The sequence below is a fragment of the Lutra lutra genome, chromosome 1, assembly GCF_902655055.1.
Source record: "Lutra lutra chromosome 1, mLutLut1.2, whole genome shotgun sequence".
Taxonomy (NCBI): domain Eukaryota; kingdom Metazoa; phylum Chordata; class Mammalia; order Carnivora; family Mustelidae; genus Lutra; species Lutra lutra.
Window position 1 is genome coordinate 122,381,583 of NC_062278.1, and position 25,457 is coordinate 122,407,039.

At 50.7% G+C, this 25,457-nt stretch overlaps 1 protein-coding gene across 4 annotated transcripts in view; it reads left to right on the top strand.

Annotated features, from left to right (window-relative positions):
• Positions 1–25,457, top strand: part of MYLK (myosin light chain kinase) — a 202,616-nt gene that overhangs the window by 133,831 nt on the left and 43,328 nt on the right. For all 4 annotated transcript variants that reach the window (XM_047735204.1, XM_047735185.1, XM_047735196.1 and 1 more), the window contains exons 18-21: positions 4,265–4,351; positions 18,153–18,203; positions 19,188–19,315; positions 21,206–21,359. In XM_047735204.1, the coding sequence (XP_047591160.1) occupies positions 4,265–4,351; positions 18,153–18,203; positions 19,188–19,315; positions 21,206–21,359 (420 nt within the window). The remainder of the gene's footprint in view (positions 1–4,264; positions 4,352–18,152; positions 18,204–19,187; positions 19,316–21,205; positions 21,360–25,457) is intronic.

Below are 25,457 nucleotides of genomic sequence, written 5' to 3' on the forward strand. Positions count from 1 at the left end.
CTGAACTAAATAAAATTGCTGTTCCGGTGGGCCAAAGACACTTGAGTATTGCCAAAGCTGTGGTTCAACCTGAAGTAAGCACTTAAAGCATGTAGCATCGTGCCAGGCACAACTAAGTAACCCAGCCCATTCACTCATTTGGGGTGTGATTCCTGTGTTCCTGGTGAAGGTCAGGCTCAGAAAAGGTCAGGGAGCTTGCCCAAGGGCTCAGAGGACCCCAACAGCAGAGCCAGAGAACTTTTCTCCCGCCTGGAGCACCCTCTCTTCTGTGGATGCCAGCTTGCTGCCTGCCCTCGGGCAGAGGAGGAGGCCAGCCCCTCTGCCCTGCCCTCTCGTGGAGCTCCTGGAAGCTGGGACCCCCTTCTAGAAGCCCCCTTCCTTGGGCTTGTGTCTCAGGGATCCGGCCTGTTGGAGAAGACAGAAGGAGGGCTGGGTCTGGAGCTAGCCCAGGAGTGGAAGGGGTGAGCCGTTGCCCATATAAGGACACATTTTCCACTCCATGTCAAGGCCCCCCACCTCTCCATACTGCCATCTTCCTCCCCCATCCGTCTTTGGGGGCACAACTAGGCCAGCCATGGACTCCAGCCGTGGGGCCCCGATCTAGAAATGGAGTCCGGTTTCATCACCAACTGATTAAAATAGAAAATACAAGCTGCTCTTAGACTTGTGTGACTATTATTTTTATCCCCTGGGCAGCCGTGCAATCATAAAGCTGGTTCTGATTAAGCACACGGTCCCTCTAGCCTGCCCCTGGCTGCTGTTCTCACGGAGGGCTAGTGGCTTGTGGTGTTCGCACAGCCCCCGCGGGGTGGGAGGACTGCCAAGGGAAGAGGAGGCCAGGCCCACCCGTGGTGGGGGGGTGCTCCAAGTCTGGGGGTGTGCCTGGCTTGAAAGGGAAACTCGAGCCCCTTTCCTCATGGTCAGATGGAAAGATAGAGTGCACAGAACTTCTAAAAACAAAGCTCAGTGCACAGACAGGGTAGTGTACTCACACGTCAGTGTCAGGCCAGCACTCAGAAGCTGAGGACAGACGCAGAGGCGGGAAATGGGCATCATGCGGGTGGGGGTTGGTCAGCCAGGGCGTTTGGAAGGCGGAGATTTTTTTTTTTTTTAAAGATTTTATTTATTTATTTGACAGAGATCACAAGTAGGCAGAGAGGCAGGCAGAGAAAGGAGGAAGCAGGCTCCCTGCTGAGCAGAGAGCCCGATGTGGGGCTCGATGTGGGGCTCCATCCCAGGACTCTGGGATCATGACCTGGGCCGAAGGCAGAGGCTTTAACCCCTGAGCCACCCAGGCACCCCTGGAAGGCGGAGAATTTTAAAGCAGACTCGGAGGGAGGTGAGGAAACGTGGTAAGCAGGAGGAATGAGTTAGTAGGTAAATGATCCACTTTTCTCCTTTCCCGAGCACTACTGGATACATTCTGTCCTTTGAGTCTCTTAACACTGTGCTGTAGAGAAAATAGGTGTTACTTCCTTTGTACAGATGTAGGAATAGAGACCCAGAGTGGCTGAAATGATTTGCTTGTGATCCCAAGATTGCTGGTGACAGAACCAAAACTAGAACCCTCCTCTCTGGGTCTGTGCTCTAAGGATGCTTAGAGGTGAAGGCCAACACAACCCTGTGAGGGGAGAAGGGAACTCAGTCTCTCATCCCTTTAGGGACCCAGGAGCACTAGGCCTCTCATCCTTTGCTGGCTTATGCCTCCAGTTGTGCATCAGTTAAAACAACAACCCTGATCCTTCTTTATCTCCCTCCTGTGAGGTCCCAGAACTCACCAGAAGAAAGACGGGCAAAGGGAGTATTCAAGCCGAGGAAGGTAGAACTCTGTGCACACTTGGTTCTCTCCCCCCTTCCTTGAAAAAGGGGGAAACAAACACATTTTGGGGTGCAGCTCTCTGTAAATTGTCCTTGGTGCCTGTCAGGTCTTGATTGGAGGGCCCTAAACAAGGGAATCCTAGACCCACCCCATGCCCTGGAGTATGGCATGATCTGCAGACATCAGGGGAAGCTCTGGTCGGCATTCCTGTGTCTTAGACTAGTCCCCGAGACCCTCCCTGGGCCCCATCCCCACCTCTCAACATGCAGGCACATACACATACGTACGCACACATAGACACATGTGCACACACATGGCCTGAAGAGAGAGACAAGTGCCCTATTAAAATCATCTGTGGAGCTTCTGGATCTTATTGACACCCAGGCCCCTAACTAGACCAATGAAACCAGGATCTGGGGAGTGAGATACCTGGGCACAGGTGCTGCTAATGGGCAGCCCACGCTGAGGACCACAGAAGTTGACAAATGTGTACTGAGGATTTTTCTGTAGCTGGGAATGACCGTTAGGCCTGGGGAAAACACCCAGTGTGAGGAAGTGAAATCATCCCATCCCCTCCCCGTGGGACTTTCTGCTCCTCCATCCATTATGCACATGGAACCAGGCATATGGGCCACCTGCTGAGGAGACCAGACACAGGCAGTGTCAGCGGCAGAAGGCAGGATCCCTGACTCACCGCCTGGGGTTCCTCTTGCTCTAACAGAGGTGGCAGGAGGATAACAGTGAGGAACGGAGGGAGGGAAGGGGGCCAGGTTATCAAGTGCTCTTGAAAGGACTTCTTGTGGCTCTGTCCCCTCAGGACCATTCCCTGTCATACACCGGCTGCTAGGAAGCTCTTCTTAAGGCCTACGCTTCATCATTCCTGTAGTGACATGTGTACAGCTTTTGGCTCACTTCCTTCCGTAGGAGATAGGCTCCCCAGCCCCGGAGGCCCGTGTGCCTCGGAGCTGCTGGTGAGCTTGGACGGTGCCTGCACCAGGCCTCTATCCCTGGATTACCCAGCTGTCGCTGGGAGTGGGCAGGCTTTTGGTTAGGAAGGAAGCTTGACTCTTTGTCGGGGGATTTACTTGGGCAGAAAAGAGACACAAATACCATCTAGAAGGAGTAATGCATCCAGATGGGAGTATCAGGAGTCCATGTGCTGGGAAAGGGTTCGTCCCCAGGCCCTAGTTCTGTGCAACCTGTGTCCACCCCGCAACCCCCCAGGAGCCAGCCTGGGAGAGGGCACGTGTCAGCAGCTAGGACTGCCCCATCTAGGAGGCAGGACAGCAAGATGGCCCATCCTCCCCAGCCAAGCCACAGGAATGCGGCCCAAGCATGGTTGGAAAGTCCCACCCCCTCCTTCCTCCCTCTGAGCTTCCTCTGTCAGGAGCAGGAAAGGGAATGGCAGGAAGGGGCTCTGAGGGGGAGGCTCGCTCCCAGCCATCCCTGAAGAGCGTTCCCTTTGGGGAAAATGCTCCTGGGGAAAATGCTGGAACATAGTGATAGCTCTTTAACCAGCTGCTTCTTATCCAAGTTCCTGGGTGGTTTCCCCAAAACTTCCTGAAGCCAGTCTCCTCAGGCCTGGTAAGGCCTTTTATGCCCAGCCCAGCGCCATGCCCTGACAAGGGAAAGTTTCCCCTGGCCTTGTCCACACTTGGCATGAATGTGGACGGGGAAGGTGAAGGAGAAGCTTAAAGAATCTTGCACCCATGCGTATCCCATTTCAGGTCTACCCTGACAGCTCCACAGGGTTTTGTGGGGTCTACTTTGACGAGGAGTATAGAATCTCCCATAATGGGTCCAAGGCTCCACACAGGGGCCGGAAGGCGTGCGGGCTGCCTGCTCTGAGGCCTCCGTCTGGTCTGGGGGTCTGTCAGTGGCCACATGTAGAAGGCAGTCTGAGGAATCAGAAGGTGCAGGCGCCTCTCAGGCTGTGAGCCGAGGGCATGGGTCCCGTCCCCTCCTCCTCCTGTGTGAGGGACCTCTCTGTGCAGAGCAGGCTTTGGGAAATGCAGAGCGGTGCGCCCGAGTGAGTGAAGGCCCAGTGAAGGGAACAGAGGGGAGAGAGGTAAGCAGAGGGCACCGACTCTGCTCTAGCCCTGCCAGGGCATGACTCCTGGCAGCACGTGCCTGCCACAGAGGGGAACGTGTGAACTAGCTCCCACGAGAGCCTGTCCACCTGTCTTGCCTGGGTGACTGTGCTCTCTCCACCTGATTTATAAGGCGCAGTGGAGTGGACGCTCCTTCTTTGGTGCTTCTGTGGAGGAAGGTGCCCCCTGCCCCTGGCAGGCACTGAGGGCCTCCAGAGTGGAATGGGGAGCGGGACGCAGTGGGGGGGGCACTCTAATTTTGGTCAGGGTGGGATTTTTTTTATTGAGATGCCTCCTCGGCTCATTTCCTAGGGCAGCACCCAACTGATGTTTGTGGTTACCTGTTCTGTTCCAGATGCTCCCACCAAGGAGAATGTCAAGGCCCCGGAGATGAAAGCCCGGAGGCCCAAGAGCTCTCTTCCCCCTGTGCTAGGAACAGAGAGTAAGTATTTGTTCAGCTCCTCAGTGGCCTAACACTGAGGGCCAGCGTCAGAGCCCCGGCCTCCTTGCCTGCACCCCGGCGAGCCCCGTTAAGTCCCGGTGCCCAGGCCAGGGGCCACTTGGCACGGCCCACCTCTCCCAGCCTCCGCACGTCCACATCCACTCGCCACCTCCCTCAGGCCTTCAGTACTTCTCACCAAGACTCCTTCTCCCAGTTCCTCCCAGGTGAGTTTTTCCTGCCGGGTAGACCTTTCCAAGCTATAGCTCTGACCTTACCACCCGTGGCCGCTGTCCCTACAAGTGAGCCTCACACTCATCACCACCCAGTCATACCTTCCGCCTCCCCCATACACTCTGTGTTTTTAAAAAAAAAAAAAAAAGAAGAAGAAGAAGAAGAAGAAGGCAGTCTCTTAATTACCCATACTAATAGGGCAAAGTGATTGAGCTTGATTAATTCAAAGGCTGAGTCTCATTTTCCGTGACAAGGCTGAGTTCTGTGACTTCGTTTTATTCTCTTCCTTTCTGAGCTACATATTTATGTTACTAATGATGAGCTTGGGTTCCCCATACACATACCAGCCAGCTGTCAGGGTTGGGCGGGGAGCTCAGCCTTCTGCACATGGGGTAGCTGAACTGGAACTGTAATGTCCAATGGATTTTTAACCAGAATGAGGAGCTCAGATGATCAGGAGCATACATTTAATGAGTTGCTGGAAATGCACGCCTAATTGTAAGAAAAACCTTGTAAGAACAGGTTGGTGATTCTGTTTTCCAAGAGAATGACTGGGGCCCGTGCTCTTTGAGTTATGAGAAAATGGGATCTTAGAAGAGCATGGGGTGCTTGTGACATAGGGGCCTGAGTCCATCCTTCACCCCTCCTGGGGGCAGAAGCAGGAGCTCGGGAAGCTTGAGCGGGGTCACCAGTGGCCTCCTGTCCTCAGCTCCGGGACACTCTTTCCAGGCAGATCCTGGGGGAAGTGAGGTGTGGGTTAAGCGGAGAGTCGTGCAGGAGAATACAGGCTGGAGACGGGGAGCAGCTGGGTCCCGAGAGCTGGGCCTTTGTGCTGGAGGAGGGAAGGCTGCGGGGGAGGGCGATCAAGTTGTCATCGTCCAGTTCTGTGATGGGGGCTCAACCCCGGCTATATATTAGATTCACCTGGAGAGCTTTTGAAACCTCTGCTGCTGGGGTACCCCGGCTCAGTTAAATCAGGATCTTTGAGGGTAGGATCCAGGCTTCAGTATTTGTTCAAGCTCCTGGGCCATTCTGGCGTGTGGTCAGTCAGGCTGGAAGCACGGCGTGCCTGCACTGCTGGGCTTGCAAAGCAGAGGGCTTCTCCTTTCCTGTCTCTGTTAAGTGTGGCACTGCCTTGGGGCCCGTTATGCCCAGGTCCTCAGACCATCTCTGATACCAGCCCCCAGTCTCCACTCTTCAGGGAGGGAGCAAGATGCTGGAAGCAGAGCTGGAAGCCAAGGTTCTTGCCCCTCTCGAGGGAGTGGGGAGTAGGGATCAGTCAGTGGTACTGCTTAGGGGGAGGGGCAGGGCTGGCGGAAACTGCTTATCACAAATACACACATTCATGACTGGACAAACTCCAGCAGACACTGCTTGTGTGTAGAAGGGGAATTTAACTCTAGCCTTTGTGTCACAGTTATGGACAGGACAGATGTCTAACCCCACCAAGGACTGGAAAAGTGTGTCTGCCTGCACAGTAATGACCACTTTGAATGGTCCATCCTTACAGCCTCTCATCACCCCCACCCATCACCCCCTTGGCATTGAAAGCTTTAGCAAAGTAGTTCTGGTTACCTCCACCCGCTTACACACCTGTGCTCAGAAACCTGTCGAGTTCTCCGGATGCTTCTAGAAAACCATGGAGCTTCCTTCCCAAAGGCTCCTGAGAAGGCAGCTGCTCGGAGATAGGAAATGGAGATGGTGTCTTTTAGACCTTCACCTGCAATTATATTCTCACTTTTTGGGATAATTTATAGTATTTATTAATTACATACGTTAAATATGCATGCATTCTTCCTTAAACATGCTAAAAAGTATAGAAATGTTCCACGGACCACATGAAAGCCCTCTTTTGTCTACCCCTAGTTCTACTCACTTCCTCAATTATATTCATAGTTGTTTTTTTCTGAGCATTTACATATAAGATGTAAATACATCATGCATTCTGGACACCTCTGCAGCTTGCCTTTTTCTCTTAGCATAGCCATCCCTCATCCCAGATGTCTCTGATCCCATGAAAAAGCCCAGAGTCTCCTGTCCCCGAGAGCTCTGGCTGTATATGTGTGTTCATTTTTTTCAAGCACTGGGAAGTACCTAATCTAACTAGGAAATCCATCTCTGCTGCCAGTAACCAAGGGAAGGCCAAGTGTTTTTCTTGTCAAACAGATCATAGCCAGATCCCTCCCCACATGACTGCCCCGCCCTCAGCCATGTTGTTTAGTCCTGAGCGAGAGCTGTCAGGTATGAGGGTAGACAGCCCATGTCCATGCAGTGGCCTGGGAGCCACTAGGAGTCCTGCTGAGGACCGTGAGGGGAAAACCAAGTCCATTGGCCAACCCAGGCGGCGGGATGGGAGGAAATGGACAGAAGTACAACTAACATGCCAGACACCAAGTCCCAAGTCCAGGAGCGCGGAGTGGCAGTTTGCCGTGATTTGGAATGAGGGGAACTCTGGGCCAGGTTAGGAAGGAGAGAGGAATGTGGTGTGGTTGAAGTGCAATGGTAACATTGTTAGAACGCTGGAGGGAGGAACTGCACAGATGCCAGAAGGAATGTTATGGGCACCCACCCCCCCGGCCCCCACCGACTCAGGTGCTCACTTAGCACCTGTGCGGCACCCCACCCCCACCTTCCGTATGACAGGTGTCAGGTGAGGTGCCTAGGCTCTGTCACTTCAGGCAGGGCTCACTCAGCTGAGCGATGACTAGTTGTTCCCATTTTACAGAGGAGCAAAACTGAGCCCTAGAGCACTAAATGGTCCCACCTGGGGTCTGACAGCTGTTAAGATCTGGAACCTTGAGGCCAGCCCTGATCCACGCTCCTGCTGCAGAGCCTTGTGCTTGCCAGTCTCACGGGCGTACTTTATGCTGTCCACACACACCTCGGCCATGTTCCCCCCAGCCCACAAGGGCAGGGGTCTGCTGACATGGTTGCTGAGGGGACGAGGAGGGGGACCCCTGCCATGCTCGCTGGGATCCCCAGACCTGTCAGGGTGTTTGCCCCAAGCCTCCCAAGAGGAATGTGTTTTATGACTTTATTTTGGTATAATTTCAGATTTATTGAAAAGTTACAAGAATAGTACAAGGAAATCTTGTATACCTGTTACTTAGATCCACCAATTATTTATGTTTTGTTCCGTTGTCCCTTTGTATGTATTCATATGAATTTATTCACCATTCATCAGGTTTTCATGCAGATATAGATATGCTATGTTTATATTCACATATTCGCCATACGTCATATAGATTAAATGTACATACACCATGTATGGATAAAGTAGAGGCATCATGCCCCTGATCTCCACACATGTCATTGTGTATCTCCTAAGAGCATAAGCACAATGCAGTTATTAAAATCAGGACTTTTAACATTAAACCCATACTGCTATTTAATGCATGGTCTATATTCAGTTTTTGTCAGTTGTCATGATTTCCTATTAATGCTACTTTTTACCTCTCGATGGGAACTTACTGTCACACTTCTGGAACACTCCCATCCACTCTTCCAGTCCAGAGTGATTGCCTCCTACCTTTGGAGAAAGAACAAGAAGTGCATGGGCCGAGGGAAGATGCATCCAAGACTGCTTGAGTTGAGTAGGCACGGGGAGATGGAAGCATCCTCGTTGGACCTCCAGATGCCCCTTTACTATGCCCGGTTCTGGGGCGGTGTTCAGACACAAGACATAGCCAGAGAAGCCACTAGGCTAGAAAGCAAGGGACAAATGTCTTGGTTCTGCCTCTGATTGAACATGTGGCCTTGTCAAAGCCATTTGTCTCTGGGCCTGTCAGATGGGGACTGTCTCCAACTGAGCCCAGGCTTTTCCAGCTCTGACATCAGTCCATTCAATGAAATGCCTTTGTTGTTGTTTTTGTCGAGTGACACAGTTCAGATGAGCTCCACTGACTCCCCTTCAAATCATCTGCTGTAGAATGGGTTGAAGCTTCAGTGAGTATGGCTCGTGTTACACGGTAGCAGAAACTTCCTGATGGGGAGGAGGCTTGAAGCAAAGGTCCAGACCTCAGGTAGGCCAGCTGCATAGTGTTTTGTGTCAGGGAGGCATTGATAGGACTTCGGACCTGGTTCTGGAGGATACAGACACGGCAGTGCCTGCTGGTAATGGACTCAGGGATTCCTCCTATCAGTCTGTAGAGCTGATGGTCTCTTAGAAAAGAGATAAATGAGCATAGGATACTTTGATAACTTAAGGACAGGAACTAGGGCTTGTTCATTTCTGAAATGTCCATGCCTAGCCTGTGGTAGAGAAATAATAAGCTTTTGATTTTTCAAATAGATTCATGAGTTCCCGGACTTTAGGGTCCCTGCCTCTCTTGTACTTCTGGGATCTGGGGATGATGCAAACTGGACACCCCTTCGTATTCCCTGCCTGGCATTGGCCTGACATTCGTCACTTTGGCTTCAGTACAGTGACGGACCATCCCAGATTATGCTTTTAGATACCTTTGCCTTGGCCTCCCGTATGTGTGTCTCTCCAAAACCAAAAGTCAGGTCAACTTGGGGTGCCTGGGTGGCTCAGATGTTAAGCATCTGCCTTCGGCTCGGGTCATGATTCCAGGGTCCTGGGATCAAGCCCCACATTGGGCTCTCTGCTTGGCGGGAAGCCTGTTTTCTTCCTTTCCCACTCTCCCTGCTTGTGTTCCCTCTCTTGCTATGTCTCTCTCTGTCAAATAAATACATAAAATCTTGAAAAAAAAAAAAAAAGTCAGGTCAACTTGAAAGCATCTTTGGATGTCCAGACTAGTGCCCAGTTTTCCTGAAAGATTCCCCCAGTATCCCACCTTTCTTTTAAATATTGTCCCAAAGTGATGGGGAGTGTTAAGCCACAATAGGATTCAAAGAGATGGAAGGAAGTGCTGGACAGGTTGAGATCTGGCATCAAGATTTGCTTGACACTGGGCCTCCTGGAAGAAAACTTGGGGTATTTCCACACATGCCTTTGAAAGCTGGCACCAACTCCTAGTGTCTCTCTACCAAAGTATTGCTCAGTGAGGAGGGATAGTGCCTAATATCACCCCCACACCCTGCTATGCATAGACCCTGTGACTCCCCTCCTCCCACCCCGGGCCGCTGCTTCCAGCTCCTTCCCCCGTCTTCCCCTGTCTCCCGTGATCCCATGAAGTGGGAGGACTTTGGTGCTGCTGTCCTGGCCATGCTGGGTGCCTCTTGCACAACCATCCTGGCGTTCTGTGTCCTGGGGGATGAGTGTTTGCCATAACAAGAAGAATAGTGTTCTTCTGGAATTTCTTGTGTGACAGCCTTCGCTACGATGGGATGTGTTTAGGAAATTTGCCCAGAGATGTTAATTCTGGGGAAGTGACCCATAATCCTCCATAGGTCTGTCTATAAGGACGTCCTGGAAGAGGCCCCGTGTGTGCCATTGGTGAGGAAGTTGGGGGTTGTCCCAGAGCCTGCGTCTGCCCAAGTGCAGGGCAGTGGGATTCAGCTTTCCCTCCTTGGGTCCCCACAGCTGCCCTCCTTCCCTGACACAGCCCTGTGCCTGAGTGCTCCCTCCGTCCTTCACCCAGCCTGCGTCACCTTCAGGAGCCTGTGGTTGAAAAGTTAATGCTGATTTTGGGAACTGCAAAGGGTTTGATGTCTATTTTTAGCTAGCTACCTAAAAAGGGAAATGTCCCTAGAGAAGCAGACACCCAGGGACCTCCATGTACCCAAGGCTGTTGCTGCTACCTCCCTCATTCTCCTTTGCTTTCCATTGTCTCAGATCCTTTGACACAGAGAGACCCACACTTCAGGCCCTGTAAATATCTCCTAAGTTTTTGCTCAGGGCTTCTGCCTCACTGATTCATGGGAGAGGCCCTCCTGTACCTCCAGATGGAGCAGTCTGGAAACTTCTGTGGATGCCGACCTCCTCCCCTACGCCGGTGTGAAAGGAAGGCTCAGCAGGCCAGGAGTCGGTCAGGGCTTGGGCAGGCTGGGGAAGAAGCAGTCTGTGGGTTGCTCAGTCAGGAAGCCAGCCTCCCCAGCACTGCCCCTGGTTCCCCAGCAGGCTTCCAAGTTCGGGCTTTGATTCACGATGCTTTCACTGGGCTGCTTCATGTCTTCCAGTCTCAGTCTCTTTAGAGTGGAAGGCTCAGCACCCAACAGCTTTGATTTAGTTGGTGACAGAGCAAGGAGGCAGCTCCTTCTCATGGAAAGTTGCACAGGGACTCGAGCTCCACGGCTTTCTCTCCCAGGATCAGAGTTACAGAGCTGGGGTGGAGCGTTCTGGGGAACTCTCAGGTTAACAGAGATCCTCAGGAGCTGTGCTCATTCCTTTAATAGCTTTCCAAGCATGTACCAGGTACCGTGCTAGGCACTGGGTGTACAGATGATGAACAAAACGGGCCCTGTTCCTGTCCCCGGGAAGTTTGCTGTGGGGTCTGCATGTTGCAGTCGTGATGCCTCTGATGAGTGCTGACACACAACCGCCTCAAAGGGGCGTGGAGCCCAGCATGGACCTAGTGATGCGTGAGCTGAGGGCTTCCCGAAGAAGGTACCAGAGTCGGCAGTCAAGAGCTGAAGCCAGAAGGCTGGTGCTACAGAAATGGAAAGGCATTGGGTGTGGGGGATAGAACAGCCCCCTCCAAAGGGTGAGGCAGGGCCCCACCGCATCAGCATGCCCCAGACAGCCAGGAGCTGTGTTTCTAGCCAATTTCCCAGGTGCTCACAATGCACATTTGATTTGAAAGAAAAAAGATGGGATGAGAGCTGGGGACGGATCTCAAAGGCCCTTGTGAGATGAGCTGGACTCGATCCTTGGTGGCAGTGGCTGGCATTGGAGAGGTTTAAACCGTGAACTGATGGCCTTGGAATGATGACTGTATTAGGGCAGGGACAGGGGCCCGGAGGCCGAAGAGGTGGTACTGTCAGGACTAGAATCGTGACAGTGGGGATGTGGAAAGTGGCAGACCAAGGAGGTATTTAGGGAATCGAATTGACAGATGTTAGTGACAGGAGATGGTAGGGAGGAGCCCTTGGGAGGGGCAAGCAGCAGGTTTGGGGAGAAGATCCTGGATTTGCTTTTGGATGTTGGGTTTGCACTATGTGTTGGGGGAGGGGAGAGTCAGGTAGTGGGATGTATAGGTGAGCTGAGGAGAGAGGCCTGGGCTCCAGGTAAAATGAAGCCAGCAGAGAGAGGGATAGAAAGAGGTATTCTGAGAGCAACAGTGAACAAAGTACCCCAAGGGCATCAAAGTTCGGGGAGCACAGCTAGGCCAGGAGGGGTTGTTCCCTTGGGCTGACTCTCTGGAAGAGGGGACTGAGCTCCTTCCTCCTCAGAGGGATGGACCGGGGGCAGGCAGCTGGAGGATGCTAGCTGCTGGCCTGACCATGCGGCCGGCCGATAGCTGCTGCAGGATTTGCAAAGATCGTTGGATTTTATTTTCCTTCTAGGATATTCGTCTCTGACAATGGCTAGTGCAAAAGTGTAAGGTGTTGGAGAAGGGAATGAGACACGGGGCTGACATTAATAATAAGATAATAAGATGGGTGACCACAGAGAAGAGGAAGCTAGTTAGTAACCCAAGGAGAGCTGTGAGTGTAAGCATCTGGACCAGCAAGAGTGTTACCTCCACTGAGGACCCTGGGAGAAGGAGCTCCAGGAGCAGTGCGAGCGATTCCGTGTCGGTGCAGAGCTCAGCTGACGCAGTGAGGCATTTGAATAGGTGAAGGAATGAACGAGAAGTCCTCTGGGGGTCCATCTGGGGAAGAGGGGTATTGGGGTGGGGGGCTGGTATTCAGGCGTGCACTCTGTCCTGTAACTTCTTTACCATGTAGCTTAATGCTTTACAATGAATTTTCCTTCTCCCCTTCATGTCTTGGGAATGGGGGAACCAAGGCCCTGAAAGGCTGAGGGACATGCTTTACGTCCCACAGCTCAGGGAACCACAGGACAGTATTTAAACCCAAGCCCAGCTCCAGAGCCTCTGTGCACTGCCTTGCTGCAAGGGGACAGAGAAGGGTCTCAAAGGCCTGGATTTGGGGATGGAGCAGAGAGTGAGCTGGAATGGAAGCAACAGGGAGAAGGTAGCCACACACTGGGCAGCAGGGGGCTCAGGTCCTGCTTCTACCTTGGCCATGTCTGGTTTTTATGAGTCTGACGATTCACCTGGGAATCTCCCTCTTCCCGCGACCTGGAAACCCTGTGAGGTGCCCTGCTGGTGTTTAGTTGGGGAAAGAACCCAATGGGAGAAAGGACAGTGAGATCCTGGGTTAATGCTGCAAGCGCTGAGCCCTGCTCTCGGTGAGAAACCAGGTTTTTGAATCGGGAATTCTACTTTCCGACCCAGGAAGTATGTCCTTCTGAGCCCTGTGCCCAATTAATGGATTTCAGCAGATGCTTGTATAAAATATGTATGGCAGAGGATATAGAACTTCATTAACATTTAAAACTGTCTTTACTAATAGGAACCAAACCAGCTTCAAATGCTAACTAATGCAAACAGCGGAAGATGCAAATGCATAGAACAAACATAAAGTTTTGGCCTTCAACCCATTTACTGGTGACACAGGAAGGTGGAGACCAGTTCAGGCTCTACTTCTAGCCACATAGGTTTACCAGGGCTGCCAAGAATAGTGTGGAGCGGGACTTCAGGGTCACGTGATCTCATGGTGTGCTGCCACCATCATCATCCTTGTTCACTCTTGGCTGCCATGCCAGGGCCAGTGGCGCTCCCTCGCAGCCTCCAGAGCCTGTCCACAGCTGTTTTTGTCCTTACGGCTGCCACATCAAAGTTCCACACACCAGAGGCTTGCACAACCCAAGTATATTGTCTGTCGGTCCTGGGGGCTGAAGTCCAAGTGCAGGGTGTTGGGAGATCTGGTTTCTTCTGAGGCCTCTCTGCTTGCCTTGCAGATGGGCTCTTTCTCACTGTGTCCTCACATGGCCTTTTCTCTGTGCGCGTACCCCTGGCGTCTCTGTGTGTCCAAATTTTCTCTTAAAGGACACCAGTCTGTTTGGATTAGGACCCCCGCCCCTTGGCTTCACCATAACTGAATTACCTCTTTAAACCCCGTATCTCCAAATAGGGTCATATTCTGAGGTACTGGAAGGCTCAAGTTTCAACATATAAATTTTGGGGGGATGCAGCTCAGCCCGTAACAGCAGCTCCACACAGCTCCTCTGAACAGATGGCTTTTGCTCTCCACAGGAGGTCAGATTCTGGCTGTGGTAGCAGCTCTTCGTCTTCCCTGGAGGGCCTCTCCCTTCCCAGCAGCCCTAGGTGAAGGGAAGGGCTGCTTGGCTCAGCCTGTCATGGCTATTCCAGAGCCCATCTAGTACCCGCTTCCAAGGGGTTTCTCATGCTGTTCCATCTTGGGTTTCTCCCCCCCCCCACCCCGAGCACCAGCCTTCTGCTTTCAAACCTGTGCTCCTCTCTCACCTGGAAAGAAACCTTGCTTGACATCTCCCCTTTCATCACCCTGTTTCTCTTTGTCCCTTCAACTCTAGAACTCTTGTCAGGTTAGTTGACTTCCTGCCTGTTTCCTTGAGAATCTCCTCTGGAGTGATTTCTGATCCTACCGTCTCATGCCACCTGTCCTCTCACACCTTACCCATCACTCAGGGCTGGTCACACCTGAAGCCCACTTCCCAGGGCCTGTTCTCCTCCACCCTGGCTTGCAGGGACAGTCCTCCTTCCATCTGTTGAGGTCCACAGCCCTCTCCTTCATCCCAGGTCCTCACCATGGGCATCACGTAGGTTCAGACCCTGGTCCCTTCCCATCTTTCACTGCATTCTTTCCCCCAGAGAACTGACCCATCCTCGCAGTTTCCATTATGACTGCATGTTTGATTCTGGAGTCTTTCACTTCCAGTCTCCACCACCCTCCCTCTAGAATTCTGATCCTGGGCTTCTAGCCTACAAGTGCATTAAATTCTCTCATCTACCACATTCACTTGGACCAAACCAAATGCCTCAGCTTTCAATCCCAAAGTCTGTATTCTGTCACCACCATTTTCCCCATTTATCCAAGCCAGAAATCTCTAAGGAATCTTTGTATCTCCTTCTTGTTCCCCCCTAAATTGTCTTAACTTCTCTTCTGCCTCATTTGTATTTTCTTTTCTGCTGCCTTTACTAAGCCTGGACCTTCATCACTTCCTCCCCAAAGGATGGCAGTAGCCTCTGAATTGGATAGCCTTGTCCCCCAGAAGATAGGGAGACTGCCAAGGGGTCCTCAAGCCCAGCTAGACTGCGGTTTCCATGAGGATGTCCCCATTCACTCACAACAAATATCTAGCCCTCAAACCTGGGATTCTAGACCAGCCCTGTGAGGACAGCAATGTTCCGTGTCTGTGCAGCATGGTGGCCACGAGCCATGTGTGGCTATCGTTGAGCACTTGAAACCAGACTACTGTGACCAAGGAACTGAATTCTTTATTTTCTTTAATTTGAATTGTCCCACTGCCTTCACACCAGAGTTCTCTAACCCTAGCCCCGCACTCTGGACAGCTTCCACCGGACATCGCCCTGATCCTCAACTTGAGCCACTCTCTGTTCCTGAACCATGGGGCCCTTCTCCTGTCTCCAGTTCAGATATTTCATAGCCTTCAGGTCTGTCCTGTGTGCACACAGCCCACAGTCCACGCTCTTTGTCCTTCATCGAACAACTGCATTGTGTTGGCCGGATAAAAGTTTTGTTGTGTTTGTTTTTTTTTTTAAAGTAGGTTCTACGCCCAGTGTAGGGCTTGAACTCGCCACCCTGAGATCAAGACTCTCATGCTCTATGGACTGAGCCTGTTAGGTGCCCCCTGAATAAAACCTTCTGAAAAAAAAAAAAACTTTCTATCAACTTTAATTTTGAAATAATCTCAAACTCAAAGTTGCAAAAACAGTACAAATAATACTTGTATCCCTTCGCTCTGATTCCTTAAATGTCAGCATTTTAGCATGTTTGCTTTTTCGTGTGTTTTTCCCTTTCTCCTTCCTTCTACCTCTCCACACACGTATGCACGTATGTACACATTCATACATATAATTTTTATGAGAAGTTGAAAGTAAGTTGCACACATGATAACCTCAACACCCCAAATTTTTTTTAATTTTTAAAAAATATTTTATTTATTTATTTGATAGAGATCACAAGTGGGCAGGGAGGCAGGCAGGGGGGGGGGAGGCAGGCTCCCCACTGAGCAGAGAGCCCGATGCAGGGCTCCATCCCATGACCGCGGGACCATGACCTGAGCTGAAGGCAGAGGCTTTAATCCACTGAGCCACCCGGGTGCCCCCAACACCCAAACATTTGAGTGTATATTTCCTAAAAACAAAGAGAGTTTCTTATAAAAACAAATTTGGTGATCAAAACATGAAATTAACACCGATATAATACTATCATCTAATTTATTGACCTTATGCAAATTTTGCCAGTTGTCCCATCAATATTCTTTATGACAAAAGGAGAAAAAAAAAGCCTTTCCTCTGGGCCACACACCGTGACATTTAAGCCCTTGAGGACAAGCTCTGATTTCTCACATTTGTGTGGTTTTCCTCTCAGCTCCCAGGTTAGGAGTGTGTGCTGACTGGCATTTGCCTGGTAAGTTTCTGTGAGATGGACAGATGGGTAGATAACAGTGACAAGCCAGGGAGCGTTTGGTGGAAGCAGGCCTCACCCTGGACTTCAGCATATACCTATTTGTGGTCAGCTCTGTGATCTCAGAGATCGCCTCCTTACATAGTCCTTGTGTGGCTCTCAGGTGGGTAGCCGCACTACCCTCTGTTTCCCACATGCACAGCTGATAATCTACAAAGACTTCTGATTGGCCTGTGGGCACACAGCAGTGTCCAGGCCAGGACACGGGACTGCTTTTCTGTAATCTGCAGGGGTGAGGCTTTGGGGGTGACTAATTGCTAATGTCACCACCACTCATTCCTTCAGTAAATAGTTACCAAGTGCCTCCTCTGTTCCAAGCACACTGAGTATATAGCAGTGAGCAAAAAAAGAAAGTCTGCCCTTGAAAGCCTTTTACTTCAGAGATAGGGGAAGGGCGGGCAGTAAATCTACAAGTAAATATATAGTTTGTTATATGGTGCTAAGTGCCATGGGGAGGGGCAGTAATAAAGTGAGGTGAGGGAGAGGAGAAGTGCTGAGGGCAGGGGGTTGCTGTAGGACATGGAATGCTTAAGGAAGATCTCATTGGTTAAGTGACTCTTTCCCATTTTTTGTATTAAGGTCTAATTTACATACAGTAAAGTTTACCCTTTCTCGGGCACAGTTCTATGAATCTTGACAACTGCATATGGTCATATAATTATTGCCATAATCAAAGTATGGTTCCCCCACCCTGAGACATGTCTTTGTGCCCCTTAACAGTTGACCCCTCTCCCCACCCCTGCTAATCTATTCTCTGCCCTTATAGCTTTGCCTTATCTAGAATGAGACATATCAATTGAATTATACTGTTCATAGCCTTTTGAGTCTGGCCTTTCTTAGAGATAGATGAATCGTTGAGATTCATCTATGTTCTTTTTTTTTAATTATTTTTTTATTATTATTATTTTTTATGTGACAGAGAGAGAGATCACAAGTAGGCAGAGAGGCAGGCAGAGAGAGAGGGGAAAGCAGGCTCCCGGCTGAGCAGAGAGCCCAATGCGGGGCTCGATCCCAGGACCCTGAGATCATGACCCGAGCCGAAGGCAGTGGCTTAACCCACTGAGCCACCCAGGCGCCCATCTATGTTCTGTATATCAGTAGTTTGTTCCTTTTTCTTGGTATTTCATCGTATAGCTATACACAGGTCACCCGTTCTCCAGTTGTGGGATAATTGGGTAAATTCTAGCTTTTGGCAATCACAAATACAGCCACCATAACCATTCACGTATAGATACTTGTGTGTGCATAGATTCTCATTCTACTTGGATAAATAGGTTTTGATTAAAGACCTTCAAGAAAGATGAAGATAAGCCATGAAGATCGCTGAGGCTATTTTTGGCATTTATCATACTGTTATTTAGCCAAATGAGTAGGTTTGTGCTGTGAAATTGGTCTGTTTGGGTCATTTTTCTTATTTGAGTTACTTGGAGAGAGTGGAAGCAATGGAGTAGGAAGGGAAGAAACCATTTGGTGGGTTCATTCACTAGTTCATTCATTCATTGATCCATTCAGCCAACACTAAAAAATGAAAGCCACTAGTCCACAGTCTGTGACCCTAAGGAAGCCTGAGACCCTTGGATCTACACCAAAGGCTAATTTTAGATGGTTTATCTGACATAATTTCCTTTCTGAGTTTCCTGAAGTTTGGGTGAGAGAATAGTTAGCAAGTGTGGAGTCATCATTGTTGAAATGGACAACGGAGACTCAAGTGTTTTTGAGTTCTTATCCCAATGGTGACTCTGAAGGCCCCTCCAGAGGCCCCTCCAGAGGACCCCCGAGACCTGATATTCATTCAGTCATGAGGTTGTCTCTACGGGAGTGCAAGATCTCCTGAAAAACATATTTAAGTGAGACTTATTAAATGAGGGCTCTGCCTGGGGCAGGGGCAGTGGGCAAGTCTCCTAGGATTCAAGAACTTTATGAAAAGCCAGGATTTACAGAAAATAACTTGTGAACATCTTTGTTTCAGGTGATGCAACTGTGAAAAAGAAACCTGCCCCCAAGACGCCTCCGAAGGCAGGTAATTGGTCATAAGCAACATTTGGGGGCAAGGGTCATCTGCCATGAGGTGTTTTTCCTTTGCCCGGCTAGACTGAGCACTGGCATAAAGTCCCAGGAGACCACTGCTGCCCCTCCCTGATTCAAACCCTGTATTATTCAGGCCAGATTTTCCCCAAGAGCCTCTGTACAGCCTGGTCCCCTACCCTCTGTCACTACTTGTCTTTTCTCCTTCCGCTGTAGTGTCCCTAGCTATAGGGACATCATATGGTATCATACAGTACTATGACTTTCCCATCCCTGCTGTGAAATTCTGCCTAACTCTGCCCTCCACGCTGCCATTTAAGGAGGTGTTTCACTGTGTGCTATCTTAATGCTCTGGTCTGTATGCCTTTGTCATGTAGAGCCTTGTCTGTTTCCCAGTGAAAGGCATTTGAGGAGGTGGACCCTATTGAACCTGTCAGCCAGGGTAACCTGGCTTGAAGGCAAGGTGCTGCTTAATTAATAGTTAGCAGGGGGCCCCTGGGTGGCTCAGTCAGTGAAGCATCTGCCTTCACCTCAGGTGGTGATCTCAGGGTCCTGGGATCAAGTCCCACGTCCGGCTCCTTGTCCAGTGTGGAGCCTGCTTCTCCTATGCCCTCTGCCATTTCCCCCTGCTTGTGCTCTCTCTTTGTCTCGCTCTCTGTCAAATAAATACATAAAATCCTTTGAAAAAATTAAAGGAGTGAGCAGGTATATTAAGAAATTTAGGGTAAGATGCAAATTCCAGAGCAATTGACAATTGGGAAATTCTGCCATGTAGATTGTGTGGGCCATTTCTGAAGAAGAACAAACCTAGCAGGCCCATCAGTTGGACATTCTGGAGCAAAGGCCGCTGTTCTCAGTGTACCCTGGATGCTCTAGAAGGCAAGAGAGGAACAGACCAGTGTGGACAGCAGCACTGAATGAGATCAGTCTCTCTGAGGCTCCCTCCTCATTGCTCACCTTGTCCTTTGTCCTCTCCCAGCCATGCCCCCTCAGATCATCCAGTTTCCTGAGGACCAGAAGGTGCGCGCAGGAGAGTCTGTGGAGCTGTTTGGGAAAGTGGCAGGCACCCAGCCCATCACCTGTACTTGGATGAAGTTCCGAAAGCAGGTTAGTGAGGGAGGGGAGTGGCCAAAGAATGACCTCCCCAGCCCCTGTGCCGAAAGGGACCAGAAACGCCATCATGGCGGGAGCAGCATTTTGATCAGCGGGGCCTTGGAAATGGGAGGGCCCGTCTCCCATCTGTCCCCACCCACCACATCTGAGTTCTTAATAACCTTTTCTTCTGAATCTGCTTTACAGACCCTTTGGGTGACAGAGAAGAGTATGAAGGAAAAAAAGGAAACCATGCACGTTCCCCCCCAACCTGATTTTGATATTTTAGTCTAGAATTCTACTCAGAGTCAGGAGAATTGAACCACTGACTGAAAGGACCTCTCAGACCCTGTGAACCTTCTGTGATTCTGGGTTAGCCCACTGAATCCTATCTGTGGTAACCACTTCAGCTTACGAATGCTGAAGGGATAAAAGGGAATCCAACTATTTGAATAGATAAATTGTACATTAACTAGAACCTTGGCTTACTGGCCCGGAAATATACCGTTCTCATAATGATCCTATGAAAGAAGGGTCTGAATTTCTGAACAACCAGCTTAAAAGGACATGGGGAGCCCACCGGTTCCACTGGGCCCATGTGGGTAGTGTGTGCCTCTTACATGAGACCAACAAAGGTGCCAGGCGGTGGCTGACACTGAATCAGGAACTTTGCAGAGGATGTGAAGATTTCTTCTGAGTTTTCTGCTGCTCTATTCCAAACCATTCAAACTGCCCTGAGGCCCAGAGATGGGAGGCTAGTACCAAGGAGGCATGGAGGACTGGTCTCAAAAGATGAAGCTGAGAAGCCTGCCTTACTGTCCCAAAGGGTGCTTGGTCTGTGCTCTCTCTGGCCTGGTGGTGTCTGAAGGAAGATGGACTCTCTCCTTTTTCAGAGACATTTGGCCAGGTCCCAGCCGGGGACAAAAGAACTTTCTCTGGTGATGGATATGTTCTGTATCCATTATCCAATATGGTAACCACCACTGTATGTAGCTACTGAGCATTTAAAATGTGACTAGTGCAACTGAAGAACAGACTTTGAAATTGTAATTAATTTAAAATCCTTATAACAGCTTTGTTATATACACCATAACATTCAGACACCATAAAATTTGACCTTTTCAAGTGTACCATTCAGTGGTTTTCAACCATTTCAGTTGTGCAACCATAACAATGATCTAATGCTGGAACATTTCCATTATCTCAGAAAGAAACTCTGGACCCATTAGCAGCCATTCCTCCCTTTTCCCCAAGCCCTGGCAACCACTAACTTACTTTCTGTCTCTATGGATTTGCCTACTGGGGGCATTTCATATAAATGTATTCTTTCATGTCTGGCTTGTTTTACTTAGCATAACGTTTTCAGGGCCTATCCATGTTGTAGCATACATCAGTACTTCATTCCTTTTTCTGGCCGAATAATATTCTATTGTCTGGATAGGCCACAGTTTGTTTATCTGTTCATTAGTTGATGGACCTTTGGGCTATTTCTACTTAATTAAAACTTAAGAAGCCACATATGGCCGGTGGCTCCAGTATTAGCATAGGAGAGGTCAGAACACACTGGGGTTAGGTGACTGCTCAGACAGCTTCTCCTGCCCTCCCTTCCAAAGCCCTGAAGCTATGGGGCCCTCCCCAGCTCTGGGTTGGGCAGCAAGGGCAGACACAGTCCATCCATCAGGCCGTGCTCGGCACGCTCCCCGCTCACCCCAGAGCTGGAACCCCTCAGGGAGGCTGGGCTTTGGACGCAGAAGAGGAGGGGCCAACGGGGAAGCCCCGGGTCTAGACAAGACAGAGGCCCATATAGCCTGTCTACAGCCTTCCCTAAGGGTGGGGAGTGGAGGTCAGAGCCCTCTTCCCTTCCTGGCCCAAGTGTCTAGCACCTGTCCCACTGTCTGCTCCCAGATCCAGGAGAGCGAGCACATCAAGGTGGAGAACAGCGAGAATGGCAGCAGGCTCACCATCGTGGCCGCACGCCAGGAACACTGCGGCTGCTACACTCTGCTGGTGGAGAACAAGCTGGGCAGCAGGCAGGCCCAGGTCAACCTCACTGTCGTGGGTAAGTCTGGGAATGGGTTAGCCTGGAGGTCAGAGGACAGTAGGATGATGGGCCTCTGGGCTTCATGTCCCCAGGGCCCACTCCTTCGGCGCCCTGCCCACAGCCTCACATGCTCCCGTGTTCCCTCTCCCTGCCCCCTCTCTCTGGCTGGACTTCATGCTTCTGGAGAAGCCCAGACCTTACCGCACACCCACAGCATTTTCCTGTTCCTGTGAACCCCCTCCTGGCTTCTTTCTCTCTAGTCTTTGGGAAACCTGAGCTACACTACCCCAGACCCGTTGCTCTGGCACCTTGCTCCCTGTCTCTGTGGTCCACCCCCTTCCCTCTCCCCGGCCACCAGTCCCTTTGCCAGTCCTCGCCTTCAGGCCGTGCTGCCTTCCACGTCCTCCTGTGCCTGCTTCTGGGGGCACTGCAGGAAGAGGATCACGAGCTGCAGACTCAGTGCTCCCTCGCCGGTGTCAGCCGGCTCAGTGTCCTCCTTGCTTCTCTGGCTTACCTGAGGAATTGGAGGTGGTAGGCATGAGCTTTCACCACCTCGTGGCCCGCACCTTCAGGTGTCTGTATATCTGTGCCCCTTTCTTTGTCTTCACCTCCTCTGCTTCTCCCGGAAATGTTGCCAGGGCTCTCCCATCCCAGCCAAACACGCAGGCGCGTGTACACCTGCAGGATCCTGTCTCACTCTGGCCACCCTGCCGCGTCTCTGCCTCCTGCACAGCCATGCCCCCTCACCGGGGCCAGTCTCCACTTTGATCCTGCTTCTTCACCCCCCTGAGGCCTCCCTCCCACCCCCATGAGTCTGCTGGGACCACCCTTTCAAGATCATGGTGACCTCCCAGTCCTACCTCCACTTCTTTTTCACCTCCTGCCATATGGAGTTGAGTCTCTCTCCAGACTGATATTTAAGTTCACTTTTTCCTCTCCGTCCCAGTCACTGTCTTTCATGCCCTGAGGGACTGTCTCCTGAAATGTCCAAATACCTTGCTAACTGGTTCCACACTGTGGGTTGTGCTCCGGCCCTTGAGCCCTGACATGGCGGGCACTTGGGACAGCCAAGGAACAGCAGATGAAGGACTGGGCAGGTGGACAGCAAGCCATGTGCCTGTACACCTGTGGCCATCAGAGGCTGTGTGCGTAAAGGCCTTTGGCCTCGAGGTGGCTGATCTGATCCCCTTTTTCTGCTGCTGTAGATCAGGAGTTTTAACTCTGGGAAGGCCAGTGTGCTAAGGGGTCAGGGAATAGGTTTTTCATCTATAAAGACAGGAGACACATTTTTCTCACTCTTTCTCTCTTTGGTGACTCCGGATATTCATTTCGATGATTGTCCCCCAGGAGGCAAGACTATTTGGGGGCTTGGGAAATTGGCCCTAGTGACCCAGATCGCCTACACATTGAGATGTGTACCTGAAGTATTGACTTGGCTCCCCTCTCCCGGCATCAGCAAGCATCGGTTTCCCGTTTTCCTTGGTGTTCTCTTATCTGCCCCAGCTTGGGGAACCTGGGGGATCACCTCTTTTGAGCTGCTCTCCCGTGACCAGCGCCCCTGCCCCCGCTCTGACTGGCTCTGCGGTGCCACACGCGCCCCTCCCCCAGGCCCACCGCGGGGCTGTGCTTCTGGCCTTTTATGGTTTCGTTTCTCATTCTCTGCGGCCAGTGCTGACAGGGCCTTGGCGTGGCTGCCCGCCAGCTGGCAGGAGCAGCATGTTAAATGCCGTCCTGGGAGGGGAATGGAATGGAGGGGAACGGGCTTTCTGTCTGCCTCCCCCTCGGAGAGCTAAGAATAGAACGGTTCAATAAACGGAGAACTTGCATTGATGGACCCGCAAAGCCGCATTCATTCAGAGCCCGTGGATTTAGCCTTAGTCCACAGTAAACCTGGCTTAGGGCCAGATTTCCCTGCGTGGCTCTGGGGGCATCTGGGCATTATCTGATCAGGGCTTATTAAGTAGATGTCAGATAGAAATGGGACGACGAAACAGGAATTGTTTGGGCAACTCCAGACCCTTTTCGAGCACTCTGGAAGCATCCGTCTGCAGGCCGGCTGAGGCCGACTTAACTTCGACTGGTTAGCAGGAAACTTCTCTTGTCTGTCCTTTAAAAATACCATTTTCTTTTCATCGAGGCTATGACTCCTGTTTTTTTTAAATGGTAATAAAAAGTAGCCTTTCCCCGGGTTCCTTTGAATGAGTGATGTTTAACTATTTTGAAAGGCAGCACAGGAGTTGGTGGCCTTCTGAGAGCCTCTGCCACAATGGCCCTTCCAGCTCTGCCACCGGGCAAGGGAGGGAGGGGCCCCAGAGAGCCACTGGCCCAGATGCATTCTTTCCAGTAACTTGTCCAGCTAGGGGAAAAACAGGTCACTTTGCATATCTTTAAAGGAGAAAAACCAAGTCCAGAGAATCTCCAAATACCCAGTAATCCCCAGCTACTCTGAGCTTGGAACTCGCATGAATTTTAAGGGCAGGAGACTTCCCCAGCTTGGTGTGGGTTTAAGCAAGATGCTTCTTGATCTTATTCTGCCTGATAGCTTGTAAAAAAGCAGGCCCTCGAACAAGACTCTGGAGATGTCCTGGAGTCTCCTTTGGGCTCTGCCACTCGCTAGCTGGGTATTCTTAGCAAGCAAAGTGCCTTAGCTTTCAAGGGCCAGGATCGTCCAGTAGATGACCCTGGTGATAGGGTGGTCACTAGGAATGAACGTCCCCCTTCCTCAATTTTTCATCTTCTCTTGTGCAACAGGGGGCAACGCATATCATTTGTCAGTCTTTCTGACCCTTTCAGCCAAGAGACATCTGGAACAGGGTAGGGCACAAGTAGTACCTCTTTTGCAATACCCATTTCTCAACATTGGTCTCACCAACACAGAGGGGAGAAAAATCATTCAGTGGAGTGTATGTGCATTTGTCTTATAAACCTACACGACTCTAAACGTGTCCAACAAGACACTTCCCAGGCAGTTTTCTTTGGGGGAAGCAGTGAGTCTGTCTTTCATCCCTCTTTGGGCTTTTTTAACTTCCTTAGCTGGGTCTTGAGAGGACTTGAAGCACTTGCCTCTACAAGAGTTTAGAGCAATAAACATCTTAGCCAACACCAGAAATATTTCTAAAAAGACCAATACATCTTTCAGAACAAATAGTTTTTCTAAGAGAACTCTTTAAACAACCAGCGAAAGTGGTTCCATTCCAGGAGGCCTCCAGAGTGACTGCCAATGGTGGGAGGTAGTTCTACCATGATCCCAGAAACACTCCACATAAGGGGGCTGTGAGGGGATGGGCGGTCTCTGGGCAAGGCAGCCATAGGAAGGACAGAGAAGCCGTGGGGCCTGGGGAACCAGGGAGGATGAATACAGATATGTGTATGTACGTGTGTGTCACACACACACACACACACACACACACACACGACGGAATGTTTGTTTTCTCCCCTGTCTGCACAAAGTCATTTATAAGAATTCTCTTTGGCTTTCCGGCCTTGCTGAAGGGAGGGTGAGTAGGAGTCAAGGTCTTTACCTGGCTTTGCTTCCTTGGATGTTTACAAAACCCCTACCAGGTAGATACACATTAGCACCATTGTCCAAATAAAAAAGAGGAACTAGAAGTCTGGAACCTTGGAAGTCAAGGAATTTGCTCGAGGTCACATAGCTTATAAGAATGACATAGCATGAAAAGCATGGTTTTAATTGCTGGTTTGGGAAACCCTACACCTCAGACTGCCTTGGCGGGGACCGGTTGGGGGGGAGATAGAGGTTACTGAATACTGGTATCTATAGCTGAATCAGCCACCTATGAAAACAAAATCTGAAAAACAGGAGAATTTTGTTCAGAGGAGTGGCAGACAGAATCAGCAAAACTCCGAGGCCTGACCAAAGTCTAGGCTGGCATAATCTGCCTGGAAGTGGGTGGCGTCACTGGTCTGAGTGGGAAGGCAGCCTGCTCCTGTTCCAGGCCTAGTCTGGGATGGTTGTGATTCACTACTATGGTTTGCTTTTGAAAGTCTTTCTCATTTTATCCTGGTCCTATGAGGATAAAAGAGGTGGGGTAGAAGGAATGTTTTACATATTACAAAGTGAGAAATAAACTCCCCCCAAAATGAGAGTGATGATGG